The 16,649-nt window shown below is 37.0% G+C and overlaps 1 protein-coding gene and 1 long non-coding RNA gene across 2 annotated transcripts in view; one reads left to right on the forward strand and one right to left on the reverse strand.

Moving 5' to 3' along the window:
- MTBP (MDM2 binding protein) overlaps positions 1 to 16,649 on the forward strand; it is a 71,318-nt gene that overhangs the window by 17,740 nt on the left and 36,929 nt on the right. The window contains exon 11 of the mRNA XM_035011837.1: positions 4,757 to 4,874. Coding sequence (XP_034867728.1) covers positions 4,757 to 4,874 — 118 coding nt within the window. The remainder of the gene's footprint in view (positions 1 to 4,756; positions 4,875 to 16,649) is intronic.
- LOC118015167 overlaps positions 8,177 to 16,649 on the reverse strand; it is a 50,889-nt gene continuing 42,416 nt past the window's right edge. The window contains exon 3 of the long non-coding RNA XR_004680547.1: positions 8,177 to 8,415. This is a non-coding gene — a long non-coding RNA (uncharacterized LOC118015167). The remainder of the gene's footprint in view (positions 8,416 to 16,649) is intronic.

The raw sequence follows: 16,649 nt of genomic DNA on the forward strand, positions 1-16,649 counted from the left end.
ATGGATTAGAGAGATGAACACTATCCTCATGGAACTTATATTTTGGTGGGAAAAAGAGAAAATAATAAGGAATATGAAGAGGGGAGCCTGGGTGGCTCAGTCAGTTAGGCAGCTGACTCTTGGTTTTAGCTCAGGTCATGATCTCAGGGTCATGAGATCCAGCCCCATGTGGGGGTCTGCACTGAGTGTGGAGCCTGCTTAAGATTCTCTCTCCCTCTCCCCCATTCCTCACACTCCCTCTCTCCCCCTCCAACAAAAGGAACTATGAAGAAAACAAGCAGACTGCAATAGAGTAATAAGGTGAACTTACTTTAATCGAATTAATAAGATCATATATCTTTATAAAAATATGCACATAGAAATCTTGCAAAGTTGTATAGTAAAAAGAAAAAGACAGAAAAAGGAAAGAAAAAAAAGCACAAAGAATTAAAAAAAAAAATCTGTTCCTGCTTTAACCCAAGTAACTAAATAGTTCTCTGTTTAACCTTATCTAGTTCACCTAATTTTGGGGAGCCTCTTCATTCTAGGAAATGAGAATATCATTTATCATTAACCATTTCACCTGTGTTTTCAAATAGGGGAGGGGAGGAGTATGGTAGAATAGAAAGTCTCAAGTAAGAGTGTATATACTTTAGAAAACTTAGATTTAAGTCCTAGTTCTACCACTTACTGGCTTATAGCTTTTTAAATTGTAAACTGTAAGTAATAATCCCTGTTTTACCTGTTGCGAAAGTTGCAATGAAAACCAATTGGAATATATTTTACAAGCTGTGAAGTATGCTATAAAAGATGGTTGGTAACTAATTTTAATGTCTTTGAAGTTTATCTGGCCTGAATGATAGACATGCATATGTGAAATATTTTCCTGAAAGGTATAAAGCTCCAAATATCCTCTAGATATTTTGAAGATAAAATGAAATTTTTAGGAATTGCTTTTATAGGTAATTTTTCAAGTCAAAATCAGATACATACCTGTAATTTGTTTAATACAGGTATAAAATAATCCTTAATGCATCTCGTTATTGAAGACAGGCAACACTAATATTAGAAGCAAACTAAATGATATTTATATCGTATTTTCAGTTGTTTTGTTTTAAATTTGGTATATATTAGATTGTCATTTTTATTGCTTCTTGGACAACGACTATAAAACATTAGAGTATTCTTGGGGTGCCTGGGTGGCTCATTGGTTGAGCATCCGACTCTTGATTTTGGCTCAGGTCATGATCTCAGGGTCATGAGATCGAGTCCCGCATTGGTTGGGTTCCGTGCTCATCACAGAGTCTGCTTGGGATTCTCTTTTTCCCTTTTCCTCTGCATCCTACCCCTGCTCATGTGCTCTTTCCCTCTCTCTCTCTCTCAAATAAATAAATAAAATCTTTAAAAAATACTAGAATATTCTTTATCAGTAAGGGACAAATAAATGATGGAATTTTTTATAGATGTTCCTACTTTAATGCAGCAAAAGGGATGATTTTTGGAAACATAATTTAGCTAACATATCTCTGAATGTGAAGCACTGTATTTTCCTTTTATACTAGGTCATAATTAGTTTTTTACATTTTAGAAAAAAGTAGTTTTGATTTGCACGCTCATCCTTTGAAATAATTCTAATGCTTTATAACTTGGTTTTCATTTATTTTTTCAGCAGTTTTATGTGAGGGGCTGGGGCAGAGACTGCCTGCTGTGTGCCCGGGGCTTGTTTCAGATGCTGGAGAGAATCAAATGGACAAGGTCCCTCCTTAGGAAGCTTTCATAGTACTTAAATTTTAGTGATTTATATAATCTTAAGTCAACCTCTGACTTTAAAAAAACAAATTTGATCAGGCCCAGAATAAAAATAAAAACCTTTTATAGTGAAGCTTATTTTATTAGATTAGTAAAAAATAAGAAGATTGTTAAGGAATCATGATATCTACTAATTGTATGACCAGGAAATATTTTTATTTTGTTTTATTTATTTTAAAAAAAAATTTTTGAGAGAGAGCAGCAGGGGTGGGGGCTGGTAGTAGTAGGAGGGGCGGAGGGAGAGGGAGCTAGAGATTCTTAAGCAGGCTCTACACCCAGCATGGAGCCTGATACAGGGCTCCATCACACAATCCTAAGATCATGACCTGAGCCAAAATCAAGAGTCGGATACTTAACCAAACGAGCCACCTAAGCACCCCAGGAAATATTTTTTTTAAAAGATTTTATTTATTTATTTGATAGAGAGAGACATAGCGAGGAAGGGAACACAAGCAGGGGGAGTGGGAGAGGGAGAAGCAGGCTTCCCGCCGAGCAGGGAGCCCGATGTGGGACTCTATCCCAGGACCTTGGGATCATGATCTGAGCCGAAGGCAGACGCTTAATGACTGAGCCACCCAGGCGCCCCCCAGGAAATTTTTTTTTTTTTTAAAGATTTTATTTATTTATTTGAGAGAGAGAGAATGAGAGAGAACACATGAGAGGGGATAGGGTCAGAGGGCAAAGCAGACTCCCCGCCGAGCAGGGAGCCCGATGCGGGACTCGATCCCGGGACTCCGGGATCATGACCTGAGCCGAAGGCAGTCGCTTAACCAACTGAGCCACCCAGGCGCCCCAGGAAATATTTTTTTAAGAAGAGAGTTTGCAAGGTTAGAAATGTGATTCCCTTAGTGCCTGCTTGTTCAGGTGGTGCCTACTGAAAAGAATGAACCAAAGTTTTGAAATGGTATTTGGTTTTTAAATTCTGGAGATAGTATGATAACCTAGAAGCACCATCCTCAAGTCTTAGAGTGTATCTAATGATTAGTGCATGAGTGAGAACGAGTTATCAGAATCCAAGTTTGTTTTGAACACAGTATAAACAATTGACATAAATGTATTTTGTAGGAAATTGTAGTTTATGGGATTTAGAAATGTTTATTTTCGTATTTGTAGCAAATGTTTATTCAAGAATAAGTTGTCTCAAACATTTGGCTACTTCTTTGCCTGGGTAGGACATACTTATAATATCAGGCTTTAAGTTGTGCATTGAACTGCATTTAGCATCTCTAATTTGTTAAGCTTTAACTATAATAATTAAATAATTAAGTTATAACTGGGCCCTGATCTAGCATACTCACAGCTTTGTCTATCCTTTGGGCAAAATACTTTTGTTATGAATTTTGTGCTACATAGTCTTATTTATGCAAGTATGAAGAACTAGGATTTAGTGTTTCAAAGTTAAATATAGATCTTTTTATATTTAATGATTATTTTCTATTGCTAATATTTTTTTATTTTTAGTGTCTAATAATTATGTGAAATACATTTGTCTTAGAATTAAAAAAAGGCATGGCTGTAATAACAAAAATAAACATTTAATTTTCCCTTTTTTTTGTTCCTAATATACTTATTTGTATATCTAAGAATGCATAAGATAATAAATATCATTAAAACTAATACATTAAAGTATTGACTTAATATCATATATGTCATGAGACTCATCCATCTACAAGTGACAATTAAAAGTGATTTTTCTTTTTTTTTTTTTTAAAGATTTTATTTATTTATTTGAGAGAGAGAGAATAAGAGAGAGCACATGAGAGGGGGGAGGGTCAGAGGGAGAAGCAGACTCCCTGCCAAGCAGGGAGCCCGATGCGGGACTTGATCCAGGGATCCAGGATCATGACCTGAGCCGAAGGCAGTCGCTTAACCAACTGAGCCACCCAGGCGCCCTAAAAGTGATTTTTCTGTTCCATTGATCTGTGTGTCTGTTTTTGTGCCAGTACCATACTGTCTTGATGATGACAGCTTTGTAATAGAGCTTGAAGTCTGGAATTGTGATGCCGCCAGCTTTGCTTTTCTTTTTCAACATTCCTCTGGCTATTCGGGGTCTTTTCTGGTTCCATACAAGTTTTAGGATTATTTGTTCCATTTCTTTGAAAAAAGTTGATGGTATTTGATTAACATAACATAATAAAATAAAATTTTAAAAGAAGTCATTTTTCATTAGATTTGAGATCTATAAGATATCTTACTTAAATTTCCCCAGAATTAAAAAAAAATGTTATTTATTGGGATTTGCTGGTTGTTGTAGCTTATATTTCTAAAATAACAAGCAAAGTGTAGCTTTCAGAGTGCAGTTTGTTTTATTCAGTACCTAATCAAATTGAGATTTTGCCTAAATATCATATGCTGGCTTTGGGAAAACAAATATTTAATAAAAATCTATATGCCCAGCCCTGGGAAGGCAAAGATGAATAAGCTGAGTTTTCTCACAAATCAGTCAGAAGCTGCTGTATGTTTTCTGGCATATGATTCATGGTTTCTTTGCAGTTTATACCTTATTAGGATTAAATCTCTGATTTCTAGGAACAGAGTTTCGAAATTACCTACAGATGTATTATAATTTTGAAACCAGAACAATAATCCATCCAGACAAAAGGTTATAAAATTATGGCTAAGTATGACAAAATCTTTTGATGATGGCGTTCCCAGCCTCTCACTCGTTTGCAGATATACAAAGAAATGATACCACAACCTGAACTTGAAGCAAATATTGTGAATAACAAGGTTTTCAGAGATCTGTAACTTACTGGAAAAGAGAGCCCATGTTTGACTACCTTTGTCTGGTTTTTTACTTTTTTTTCTGACAGTTTGGGCATTGTTTTTGTTTTTCCAATGGACTTGTGAGAGAGCATTACAAAGTACCTATTAGATAGGTGAAATTCGAGTGGAAAATTGTCAGGTGACACTATTTAAGAATTAATCTCAGTGTGCAGTCACTAAAAATATGTTCTGTTTTATCCAGGTCGGTGCTCTCTTTGTATTGCCATGTGCTATTAGTAACACACTCATTCCACCTCCCAGCCAGCTCAGTTCAAGAAAATGGAGAGAATACATAGCTAAAAAGCCTAAGACAATCAGTGGTAAGTAGTAAATCGTTGTTTTATGAAATGGAGATAACATGCTTGATGAGAAAAAGTATTTATTACTACTGATTAAAACGAACCCACATCCTTTTAAGATTTTTTATAATCTCTTAGTAACCTACTGTTAGTAACAACAAAGTGTATGCTACCTTATTCAAAAAAATATCAGTGATCTAAAGGCGGAAGTTTTGATTAAGTACATAGCTAATTATATTGAACATGGGTTTCTTAGAGACATTTCAAGAATGAAATTTATGAAAATAAAGTGGTGAGGGTGCCTGGGTGGCTCAGTCAGTTAAGCGTCTGCCTTTGGCTCAGGTCATGATCCCAGGGTCCTGGGATCGAGGCCCAGGTCAGGCTCCTTCTGCCCCTCCCCCTGCTTATGCACAATCTTTCTCTCTTGCTCAGTCTCTCAGATAAATAAATAAAATCTTTTTTAAAAGAAAAAGTGGTTATTTTATTATATGGTAGGTACATAAGAAAACAAACTGGTGATTAAGTTTTCTAAAGAAATTAGAAGTTAACAATTATGTGTTATGCAGTGTTCTGCGTACTTTAGAAATATTGGCTCCTTTAATTCTTATAATAGCCCTATAAAGTTATTTTTATATCCATTTAACAGACTAGGAAATTGGGGCTTGAAGAAGTTACAGAGCTGTTAATTGGCAGAATCTAATAGTGAATAGCTCTGTAACTTCTCCAAGGATTTGAACCTAGGCTCTGTGCTCTTAACTACTGCACTGTATTGCATCTAGTAGTTTATTACATTCAAAATGTCACTGTCAAAATGAAATCTTAATTTCTGTTGTAAAATCAGATCATTTATATCCAAACTTTAGTATTTTATTAGGTAATTATAGCTCAAAAATTTTAGTTACTTGCCCGAAGTCATATAGCTAAAGAATGTTTCTTCATACTTTGCTTATATGTGTTTTTTTTATTGGACAATAATTTGTTTAAATTAGTTTTGAGCTTGTAGTTAGTTTTCGAGACCCATGATATGATGGGACTAAGAATTGGAATTTGAACATGCCCACCTGGATTGTTCTAGAAGACCTCTCTAGCAATACTCCAGAGCCATATAATCCTGAGGAATATGGATTTAAAATCAGCAACTTACACAGTATTATATAGGTGAGATACTGAAATCCATCTTAGGAAATGTTGAATTTGAAAAGGAGATGATAGCTATATGGAAATTTAAATTTAGGAGTTTGAGATTAGATCTGTTATCCCCAGAGAGTGGTCAGGGCTAGAGATTTAGATTTTACCAGCTGTTTGGCCTATTTTATAACAAACCAGCCTAAGACTAAGTGGCTTCAAAGAGCAAATGCTTTTATTTGCTCGCAGTTTTGCAGTTTGACCTAGCTTCAGCTGGGCAGTTCTCCCGTTCTCACCCGTGGTCACGGATGTGGCTGCGCTGAGCTTGTGGGTTGTTCAGAAGTTGGGCTCAGCTTGGGATGCAGGGACAGCTATCTTTCTTTCCCCGTGTAGTCTCAGAGCCTTTTCTCTTGCCCCGTGGTTTCTTCATGTGATCTCTAGCAGGTTAGCTGGAATTTTTACGTGGTGGCTTAAGACTCCAAAACGTACAAAAGTCAAAGCTGCCAGGACTTCTAAGGCTTAATCCCAGAACTGGCCCAGCATCACTTCTGCTGTATTCTTTTATTTTTTTTTTAAAGATTTTTATTTATTTGACAGAGAGAGACACAGCGAGAGAGGGAACACAAGCAGGGGGAGTGGGAGAGGGAGAAGCAGGCTCCCCGCCGAGCAGGGAGCCCGACGCGGGGCTCGATCCCAGGACCCTGGGATCATGACCTGAGCCGAAGGCAGACGCTTAACGACTGAGCCACCCAGGCGCCCCCTGCTGTATTCTTTTATTTAAAGCTACTCAGAAGAGTGGCCCAGATTCAAAGGGGAGGTGATTAGACAAGGGTGTGAATACTGAGAAGCCACCAGTGTAGAAAGCCTCCCAGTGACTGTGTATAGGTAATAGTTGAAGCCTTAGGAGTAGTTGGACAAAACCATATAGACAGCATGACTAGAGAAGAGAGCCAAGGCTAGGATCTTCAGAAATACCTGAATTTAAGGTAAAGGTGGAAGAAAAGCTAGGAAATGATTTAATAAATAGTGGTTGGAAGACCCTAGAGAGCTATAATCATTAACATCAACATCAAAGTATCATTTATTGCATGACACACTGTGGGAAATAAAGGGGAGTCAAACTGGGTCCTTACACTTGAGGAAGTAGTTGCACGGTCTTTTTCTTTGTGGAATTTGTAGTCAAGTGATGAAAGCACTTTGAAAAATCATTATAAATCTGTTTAGTCGACACTGCGAAGGTGAAGTAGAGGATACTTCCAGAGTGTTTGGCCTGGCATAGTCGCAAGAATTCAGAGCAGCTTCCTGGGGGAACAGATGTTGTTCATGTGGTTAATTGCACTGTACTAGTACATAAAGAAGTGCAGCTCTGGCCCTTCTCAACTCCTCCCAGGGAGCAGATGTAGCTGTGGGGGTTTGGGCACCTGCTAAAACAAAATCAGAAATAGGTGTGCTAGGTGGCAGTAGAGGCAATTTCACTTATTTTACATGAAATCATAGGATAATATTTATCCATTTCTCAATATTACACATGTTTAAGGCTTACTAATATGAATTGCATATTAATATCTCCTAACTAAACTTGAGTATATTCTGGACAGCCCATTATTTATTTTTTCTTTGTAACTTTTTCTAAGGTAATTTACTGATTTAGAATTTATTCTTAAATAGGTTTTTTTTTTTCATGAGTTTTATTGCAACTTTAAGAAAATACCTTAGTATGTGGCTTGATTTGATTTCCTTAAATTATCACCTCTTGAAATTTGGAGATTAATATTGGTTAACTTCTGAATAATAAGACATATATCACATGACATTCTTCAAAGGCAGGTTGTTGATTACTGATCAGGCTGTATCATTAAGTGCTGATGAAGCTGACACTTTACAGTATTTTTTTTTTATCTTAGAAGTAGAAACAATCAAATTGGAAAGTTGATTATTAAGTTCTCTTCTACCCATAGCCCTTTCTGTAGGGGAAATTATTTATCTCATCGACAGAGCTCCTTTTGTAAAAGAAGAGCCAAGTTTTAGCTAGGATAAAGTTTTCACAGCTCTTACTTAGGAAGCACTTAGGAAGCACTTACTTAGTACCACTACCCGTAGCCTCTCTCACTATTCCAAATAAGATACCAACTGTGCGATCAGCCTCTTAAGTCAGCATTCTGTTCCCATGCCTTACTGCATTATGTCCAGCTGTGCTCTGTTGTTGGCCCTGCGTGTCCCGTCCTCCAAGCTAAACTTTTATACTGTTTCCTTAAGCTGTTCTCTGATTTTCATCCTTTATGACCTTGTTCATTCATTCAGTCAGTCAGTCAGTCATACCTTTCATTTTTTTTTTTTTTTTTTGAGATTGGTAGATATTGTGGATCAGGCATGGTACAATATCTGGAGATTAGTAATGAGCAAGATAGACCTGGCTCCTCCTTTCCTGGAATTTGACCTGTAATAGGAAATAGATATTGAGAAGTCATTATTAAGTCTTAATTATAACATTGTATTCAGTAGCAACCGACTATAAATCCACAAGAGATAGTATCTTGAAAAAGGTTAGATGTGGAAAGGCTATCAACAACAATGTGGGGGGGGGTGTAAGCACTTGTACATATTTATTTATATAATCAAGCATCTACAATATAGTAGGCCCCATTACACGTGCTGGACTGGCAGTAAATAGAACACAGTCCATGTCCTCGGGAAGCTTACATAACCGTGGAGGGAATGGGTTTAGATTTTACCTCAGAAACCTGTATGGTTAGGTCTCTCAGTTTTGATGGGCCTTTACTCCAGGCATTTTCTCATTCAGGACCTAATTTGCCATCCCATTTAAAATTGCAAATAGACTCTTCTCCTGACATTTTATCCATTTCCCCAGCTTTATTTTTTCTTTTTAGTACTTATCACTATCTAATATACTAAGTGTGTGTCTTTTTCTCTCACTCGAAGTGACAAGAGACAAGATGGAATTTTTTACTTTTATTCATTTTATTTTCAGTGCCTGGAACAGTACCAGTTACTTATTAGGTACTCAAAAATAGTTGTTAAGTAATATGTGAAATATATATTTCCAGGTAGTAATAACTGTTGTCTGGAAAAGTAGAAAGATTTTAAATGGATTCCATCGTGCAATGTGAATAAAAATTTGTGCCCCAGTTTTTATCAATTCCTTAAGTTTAACAAATCATCTCTGATGAAATAAAATACATACATAGTTTGAACCATATGGTATTGCTTATTTGTATATCAAAAATTGTTAAGTATCAGCAGTTTCATATGGTTTGACCTAAAATAGAAAACCAATGTCCCATTTGAATTATGCTTAAATTAAGTGTAGTCAAAGAATGATTTTTAACAGTGATTTTCAGTGAAATACCCAGAAAGTATTATGATACTAGGAGAAATGCAAAAGAACTATGTGAACAAATGCAACTGAGCTAAACCCAATTACTCTGAAGAAAGGCTTCTATATTTAACACTTGTACTGAAAAGCCAGTTGTATAATGAAAAGTGCTGGCTTACCATATGTTCACAGAGAAGTTTTACAGAATTGTCAAAAAACTGGATGTTGATCATTGCCTCACTGTACATTACAAATGAATAAGCTAAAGTATAGAGAAATCAACAACCTTCTCTAATATCATAGGGTGCAGTCAGAATTTTCACCCAAGTCTGACTGCATCTACAAACCATCCATGTTAATTTTACAATCTTGAGTCCTATTGTTGTCTCATTTTTTTTAATTGGAATTCTTTTGAAAGGAAATATTTTAAAGGCACTCTTGAAAAAAGTTACTGTTTTGTTGATTGACAAGTCTTCTAATAAAAATATTTTTAAAGGGACTAGATTAATAAGAGCTAATGAAATGTTTTGAATTGATGAAGCATGTGCCTTTATTCTTTTTTTTTAAATTTTATTATGTATGCTAATCACCGTACATTACATCATTAGTTTTTGATGTAGTGTTCCATGATTCATTGTTTGCGTATAACACCTAGTGCTCCATTCAGTACGTGCCCTCTTTAATATCCATCACCAGGCTAACCCATCCTCCTACACTCCTCCCCTGTAGAACCCTCAGTTTGTTTCTGAGTCCATAGTCTTTCATGGTTCGTCTCCCCCTCCAATTCCCCCCCTTCATTTTTCCCTCCGTACTATCTTCTTCTTCTTTTTTTTTTTTTTTTAAACATATAATGTATTATTTGTTTCAGAGGTACAGGTCTGTGATTCAACAGTCTTACACAATTCACAGTGCTCACCATAGCACATACCCTCCCCAATATCTATCACCCAGCCACCCCGTGCCTCCCACCTCCCACCACTCCAGCAACCCTCAGTTTGTTTCCTGAGATTAAGAATTCCTCATATTGGGGCACCTGGGTGGCTCAGTTGGTTAAGCGACTGCCTTCGGCTCAGGTCATGATCCTGGAGTCCCTGGATCGAGTCCCGCATCGGGCTTCCTGTTCGGCAGGGAGTCTACTTCGTCCTCTGACCCTATCCCCTCTCAGGTGTTCTCTCTCTCTCATTCTCTCTCTCTCAAATAAATAAATAAAATCTTAAAAAAAAAAAAAAAAAGAATTCCTCATATCGGTAAGAGCATATGATACCTGTCTTTCTCTGACTTATTTCGCTCAGCATAATACCCTCCAGTTCCATCCATGTCGTTGCAAATGGTAAGATTTCATTTCTTTTTATGTCTGCTTAATATTCCATTGTATATATATACCACACCTTCTTTATCCATTCATCTGTTGATGGACATCTTGGCTCTTTCCACAGTTTGGCTATTGTGAACATTGCTGCTATAAACATTGGGGTGCACGTACCCCTTCGGATCCCTACATTTGTATCTTTGGGGTAAATACCCAGTAGTGTAATTGCTGGGTAGTATGGTAGCTCTATTTTCAACTTTCTGAGGAACCTCCATACTATTTTCCAGAGTAGCTGCACCACCTTGCATTCCCACCAACAGTGTAGGAGGGTTCCCTTTTCTCCACATCCCCTCCAACATCTGTTGTTTCCTGACTTGTTAATTTTAGCCATTCTGACTGGTGTGAGGTGGTATCTCATTGAGGTTTTGATGTTGAGCACTTTTTCATGTTGTCTGTTGGCCATTTGGATGTCTTCTTTGGAAAAATGTCTCTTCATGTCTTCTGCCCATTTCTTGATTGGATCATTTGTTCTTTGGGTGTTGAGTTTGATAAGTTCTTTATAGATTTTGGATACTAGCCCTTTATCTGATATGTCATTTGCAAATATCTTCTCCCATTCTGTCAGTTGTCTTTTGGTTTTGTTGACTGTTTCTTTTGCTGTGCAAAAGCTTTTTATCTTGATGAAGTCCCAATAGTTCATTTTTGCCCTTGCTGCCCTTGCCTTTGGCGACGTTTCTAGGAAGAAGTTGCTGCAGCTGAGGTCGAAGAGGTTGCTGCCTGTGTTCTCCTTTAGGATTTTGATGGACTCCTGTCTCACATTTCGGTCTTTCAGCCATTTTGAGTCTGTTTTTGTGTGTGGTGTAAGGAAATGGTCCAGTTTCATTCTTCTGCATGTGGCTATCCAATTTTCCCAACACCGTTTGTTGAAGAGACTGTCTTTTTTCCATTGGACCTTCTTTCCTGCTTTGTCGAAGATTAGTTGACCACAGAGTTGAGGGTCCATTTCTGGGCTCTCTGTTCTGTTCTTTTGATCTATGTGTCTGTTTTTGTACCAGCACCATACTGTCCTGATGATGACAGCTTTGTAATAGAGCTTGAAGTCCAGAATTGTGATGCCACCAGCTTTGCTTTTCTTTTTCAACATTCCTCTGGCTATTCGGAGTCCTTTCTGGTTCCATACAAATTTTAGGATTATTGGTTCCATTTCTTTGAAAAAAGTTGGTGGTGTTTTGATAGGGATTGCATTAAATGTGTAGATTGCTCTAGGTAGCATTGACATCTTCACAATATTTGTTCTTCCAGTCCATGAGCATGGAACGTTTTTTCCATTTCTTTGTGTTTTTCTTTCATGAGTATCTTATAGTTTTCTGAGTACAGATTCTTTGCCTCTTTGGTTAGATTTATTCCTAGGTATCTTACGGTTTTGGGTGCAGTTGTAGACGGGATTGACTCCTTAATTTCTCTTTCTTCTGTCTTGTTGGTGTATAGGAATGCCACTGATTTCTGTGCATTGGTTTTATATCCTGCCACTTTACTGAATGCCTGTATAAGTTCTAGCAGTTTTGGGGTGGAGTCTTTTGGGTTTTCCACATAAAGTATCATATCACCTGCAAAGAGTGAGAGTTTGACTTCTTCTTTGCCAATTCGGATGCCTTTTATTTCCTTTTGTTGTCTGATTGCTGTGGCTAGGACTTCTAGTACTATATTCACCACAGTCAATTTTAGGACATTTTCATGTCTCCAGAGAGCAACTCCAATCCCTTTAGCAGTCCCTCCCCATTCCCATTGTGTGCTCCTCCCCCTAGCCCTTAGGCAATCACTAATTTATTTCTTTCTGTATAGATTTGCCTGTTCTAGGTATTTCATATAAATTAATCATACAATAAATAAATGTCATCTTTAATGTCTGGCTTCTTTCACATATAGCATGTTTTTAAGGTTCATCTTTGTTGTACAACATACCGATACTTCGTTCTTTTTATTGCTGAATACAACTCGTCATTTGAATGTATCACTTATTATTTATTCACACATCAGTTGATGGACACTTTAGCTGTTGACCCTTTCAAGCTATTGTAAATAATGCTGCCATGAATATTTATGTACATGTTTTTGTGTGAGCATATGTTTAAAATTATTTTGGATATAAACCTGGGAGTGGCATTTCTGAGTCATATGTTAATTATATGTTTAACTTTTTTGAAGAATTGCCAAACAGTAGCTGTACCATTTTATATTCCCAACAGCAATCTGTAAGAGTTCCATTCTCTCTACATCTTTATCAGTACCTGTTATTGTCTGTATTTTTTGTTACATTCATCCAAGGGAGGTGAAGTGGTATCTCTTTGTGGTTTTGATTTACATGATGTTTTTGGCTAATGATGAGGATCTTTACATGTGCTTATTGGCCATTTGTATATATCTTTGGAGGAAAGTCTATTCAGATCCTTTACTCAGTTTTTATTTTTTTATTTTATTTTATTTTTTTTAAAGATTTTATTTTTATTTATTTGAGAGAGAGAGAATGAGAGAGAGAGAACACCTGAGAGGGGATAGGGTCAGAGGACGAAGCAGACTCCCTGCCGAGCAGGAAGCCCAATGCGGGACTCGATCCAGGGACTCCAGGATCATGACCTGAGCTGAAGGCAGTCGCTTAACCAACTGAGCCACCCAGGCGCCCCCTTTACTCAGTTTTTAATTGAGTTGTCTTTTTATTGCCATAGGAGTTATTTATATATTCTAGATACAAATCCCTTATAAGATATACTATTTACAAAAATTTCCCTGTGGGGGCGCCTGGGTGGCTCAGTTGGTTAAGCAACTGCCTTCGGCTCAGGTCATGATCCTGGAGTCCCTGGATCGAGTCCTGCATCGGGCTCCCTGGTTGGCAAGGAGCCTGCTTCTCCCTCTAACCCTCCCCCCTCTCATGTACTCTTTCTCTCTCTCACTCTCGCTCTCTCAAATAAATAAATCTTTAAAAAAAAAAAAATTTCCCTGTGTTCTGTAGGTTGACTTTTTTTTTATTAATTGGTCATAGTTACTGAATAAATAGTATATGTCAGGCATCAATCTAAGCACTTTCCCTACAGCATCTCATATTTATTCCTCACAGCAGCCTTGTCATATGGATACTTCTTTTTAAAATTAATAATCTTTATTTTTTTAGAGCATTTTAGGTACTCAGCAACATTGAGCAGAAAGTACAGAGAGTTTCCTTATAGCCCATGTCCGCACACACATATAGCCTCCCTTTACCAACATTCCACCCCAATGGTACATTTGTTAAAATTGATAAGCTTGCATTGACATATCATTATTATCCGAAGCCCATAGTGGGTTGACTTTTTGTTCTCTTGATGGTGTACTTTTAAGCACAAAAGTTCTTAATTTGGGTGAAATTCAGTTTTCTCTTTTTCTTTTGTTCGTTGTGCTTTGTGTCTCTTATTTAACAAACCATTGCCTAATCCCAAGGACATGAAGATTTTTTCCTTTGTTTTATTGTAAGAGCTTTAAAGTTTAACTGTTAAATTTATGTTTTTGATCCATTTTGGATTAATATGTGAGGTAGAGGGGTAGGGGTGCAACTTCATTCTTTTGCATATTGGATGTTCGGTTGCTCCAAGACCATTTGTTGAAAAAACTGTTCCTTCTCCCATCAAATTGTCTTGGTGCCTTCGTTGAAAATCATGTGACTGTAAATGTGAGGGTTCACTTATGGATTCTCAGTTCTATTACTCTGTATGTCTGTTGTTACACCAGTGCCTCAGTGTCTTGATTACAGTAGCTTTATAGTGAGTTTTCAAACAGGCAAGTATGGATCCTCTAAGCTCCTTCACTCTCACCACACACTCAAATTCTTCTCATTTCCCTCTCATACAGTAATTTTAAATTAATATTAGTTGTTTTAATTATTTTGATTATGTAATCGCTCTTCACAGTTGAGCCATGTAATGTATCTTATTTTCCTTTCCTCTACAGTATTCTGTTTTAGCTAGAGTCCGTGAATCTTTTTTTATATCCAGCCACAAAGCCTTCCCCCAGTGGTGAAACTCCTTTCAGTACCTTCAAACACATTAAGTATTCTATCAATCATGAAAACATGTAAGAAATCTCTTCCAGATCTTTATGACCTGTCTAATCCAGACTGGTTTCTCTAGCTTTGTTCCATACCTTTGGGTTTAAAAGACTAGTTTTTCATCATCATGGAAATTTCTTTTGCCCTTTCTCTGTTGGTGCCTTTAATCATCTTGTCTCTTCCCTTAGTCCCTATTTTGGTGGAGCAGATTTGCTAAAATCTTCCTGAAATTTTGATGGTATTGCTCCATTGTCTTCCAGCTCTTAGTGCTGTTGTTTAGAATTCTAGTGCTGTTTTCATTCTTGATTTTTTTTTAATAGTAAATCCATATTTTCTCTGGAATTTTGCAGAATCTTCTACTTGTTCTTAGTCTTCTGAATTTTCATGATGATGCACCTTGGTGGGTCTATTTTTATTCTTGTATTGGGCTCTCAGCATGCCTGGAAGCTTATCTTTTTATTGGGGAAAGAGTTCTTATAATTTATTTTGTTGGTAATTTCCTTCCTTCTGTTGTTTTACGTTCTCACTTCTATTACTCCTGTGTAGATGTTGTTCCTCCTGATTTGAGTGTCTGTCTCTCTTTATCTTCTCTACTATTTTCCATTTTTTTGTCTTTTTACTTCACTACTTTCTGTAGATTCACTGAACTTTTCTTCTACCAATTTAGATGAAGTATATGTTTATGCTTTTCTTAGTTTTAATTTCCATGAGCTCTTTCTTATTAATGTTCTTATAATCTCCTGTTCTTATTTAATGGATGCAGTATCTTCTCTGAGGATTTTAGTGATCTGATTGGTTTGTTTGTTTGTTTCTTGTGTGTGATTTCTTTTTACTGTGTATTCTTTGTTTCCTTGCAAGTCACTTTTTTCTGTTTATTTTGGCATCTAGTTTTCATACTAGCAACTTTTTTCTTGAGATCTCATAACATTTGCCTGCCTGCTCACATTTAAGGGATAGTACCAGAAAACTAATGGGAAAATTTAGGTGCATGAGTGTAGCTTGTTGGCTGTGATCTTCATTTTAGGGTGATCTCCCTGGGACCTTAGCTGATCCCGATGTTGGGATTCTTCGGTCTCTCCTCTAGGACTGACCACATTTCCAAAAGAAAGCTCAACTCTGTTATCTGGCTTCCAAATTCTAGAAGTTATATAGGTGAAGTAGGGCAAAGGATCTCAATATTCAATATACAAGTACATGCTTAATCCACTGATAATTAACTCTAACCCTACTCTCTGTCCAGTATCTCTCAGGCCAGAGACACCTTGTTTTACTTTCTGCAGAAAATAAACCACTAGTCTTCTGGACTGGGAAAAGGACACTCATGTGCCCCAATAGAATAAGGACTGGTCAGGTTGCCAGACTTCACCTCACTCACAGACTTCAACCTATTTTCCTATTTTACCTTCATGTTGCTTCCAGTGCTGTCTGGGACCATCATCCCAGAGTCTTGTCAGGGGATGTAGTATAAATTATGTTGCTTCTAAGCCTTGTCCAGTTTTTCTCAGCTTCCTTAGCAGTCTGTTACCAATTATTCATTTGCTTTCCTGCTTTCAAAATTAGTTTCTGTTGTCTCTTCTGTTAGATATTAGTCCTTGTAGATTTGTGCTGTTTTAAAAATCTCTTTATTATCATTTTGTGGAATTTCAGGAGATAGTGAAAATGAATGCTTATGTCCATTTACCATCTTCAACAAAAAAGGGACTCTACTTCTATTTTTAATCTCAAAGGCTTCACAGTTTTTCTTTGACCTTCAATATAACCCTCACTTGATTTGTTTTTAAAAATACAAGAAGCTGTCTTAAGTGACCTTCATGTAACTGGCATGCCAGATTAATGAATGCTCTCCATTCCCTCTGTAAAATACATTATGGATGCCCACTGCAGGGACTGAAAAGCTACCTTGGAGTGTATCTGTACACTTCTGCTGCACCAGTGGAATTTTGTGTGTGCTCA

Source organism: Mirounga leonina, unplaced genomic scaffold, assembly GCF_011800145.1.
Source record: "Mirounga leonina isolate KUSES-001 unplaced genomic scaffold, KU_Mleo_1.0 Mir_165, whole genome shotgun sequence".
Lineage (NCBI taxonomy): Eukaryota > Metazoa > Chordata > Mammalia > Carnivora > Phocidae > Mirounga > Mirounga leonina.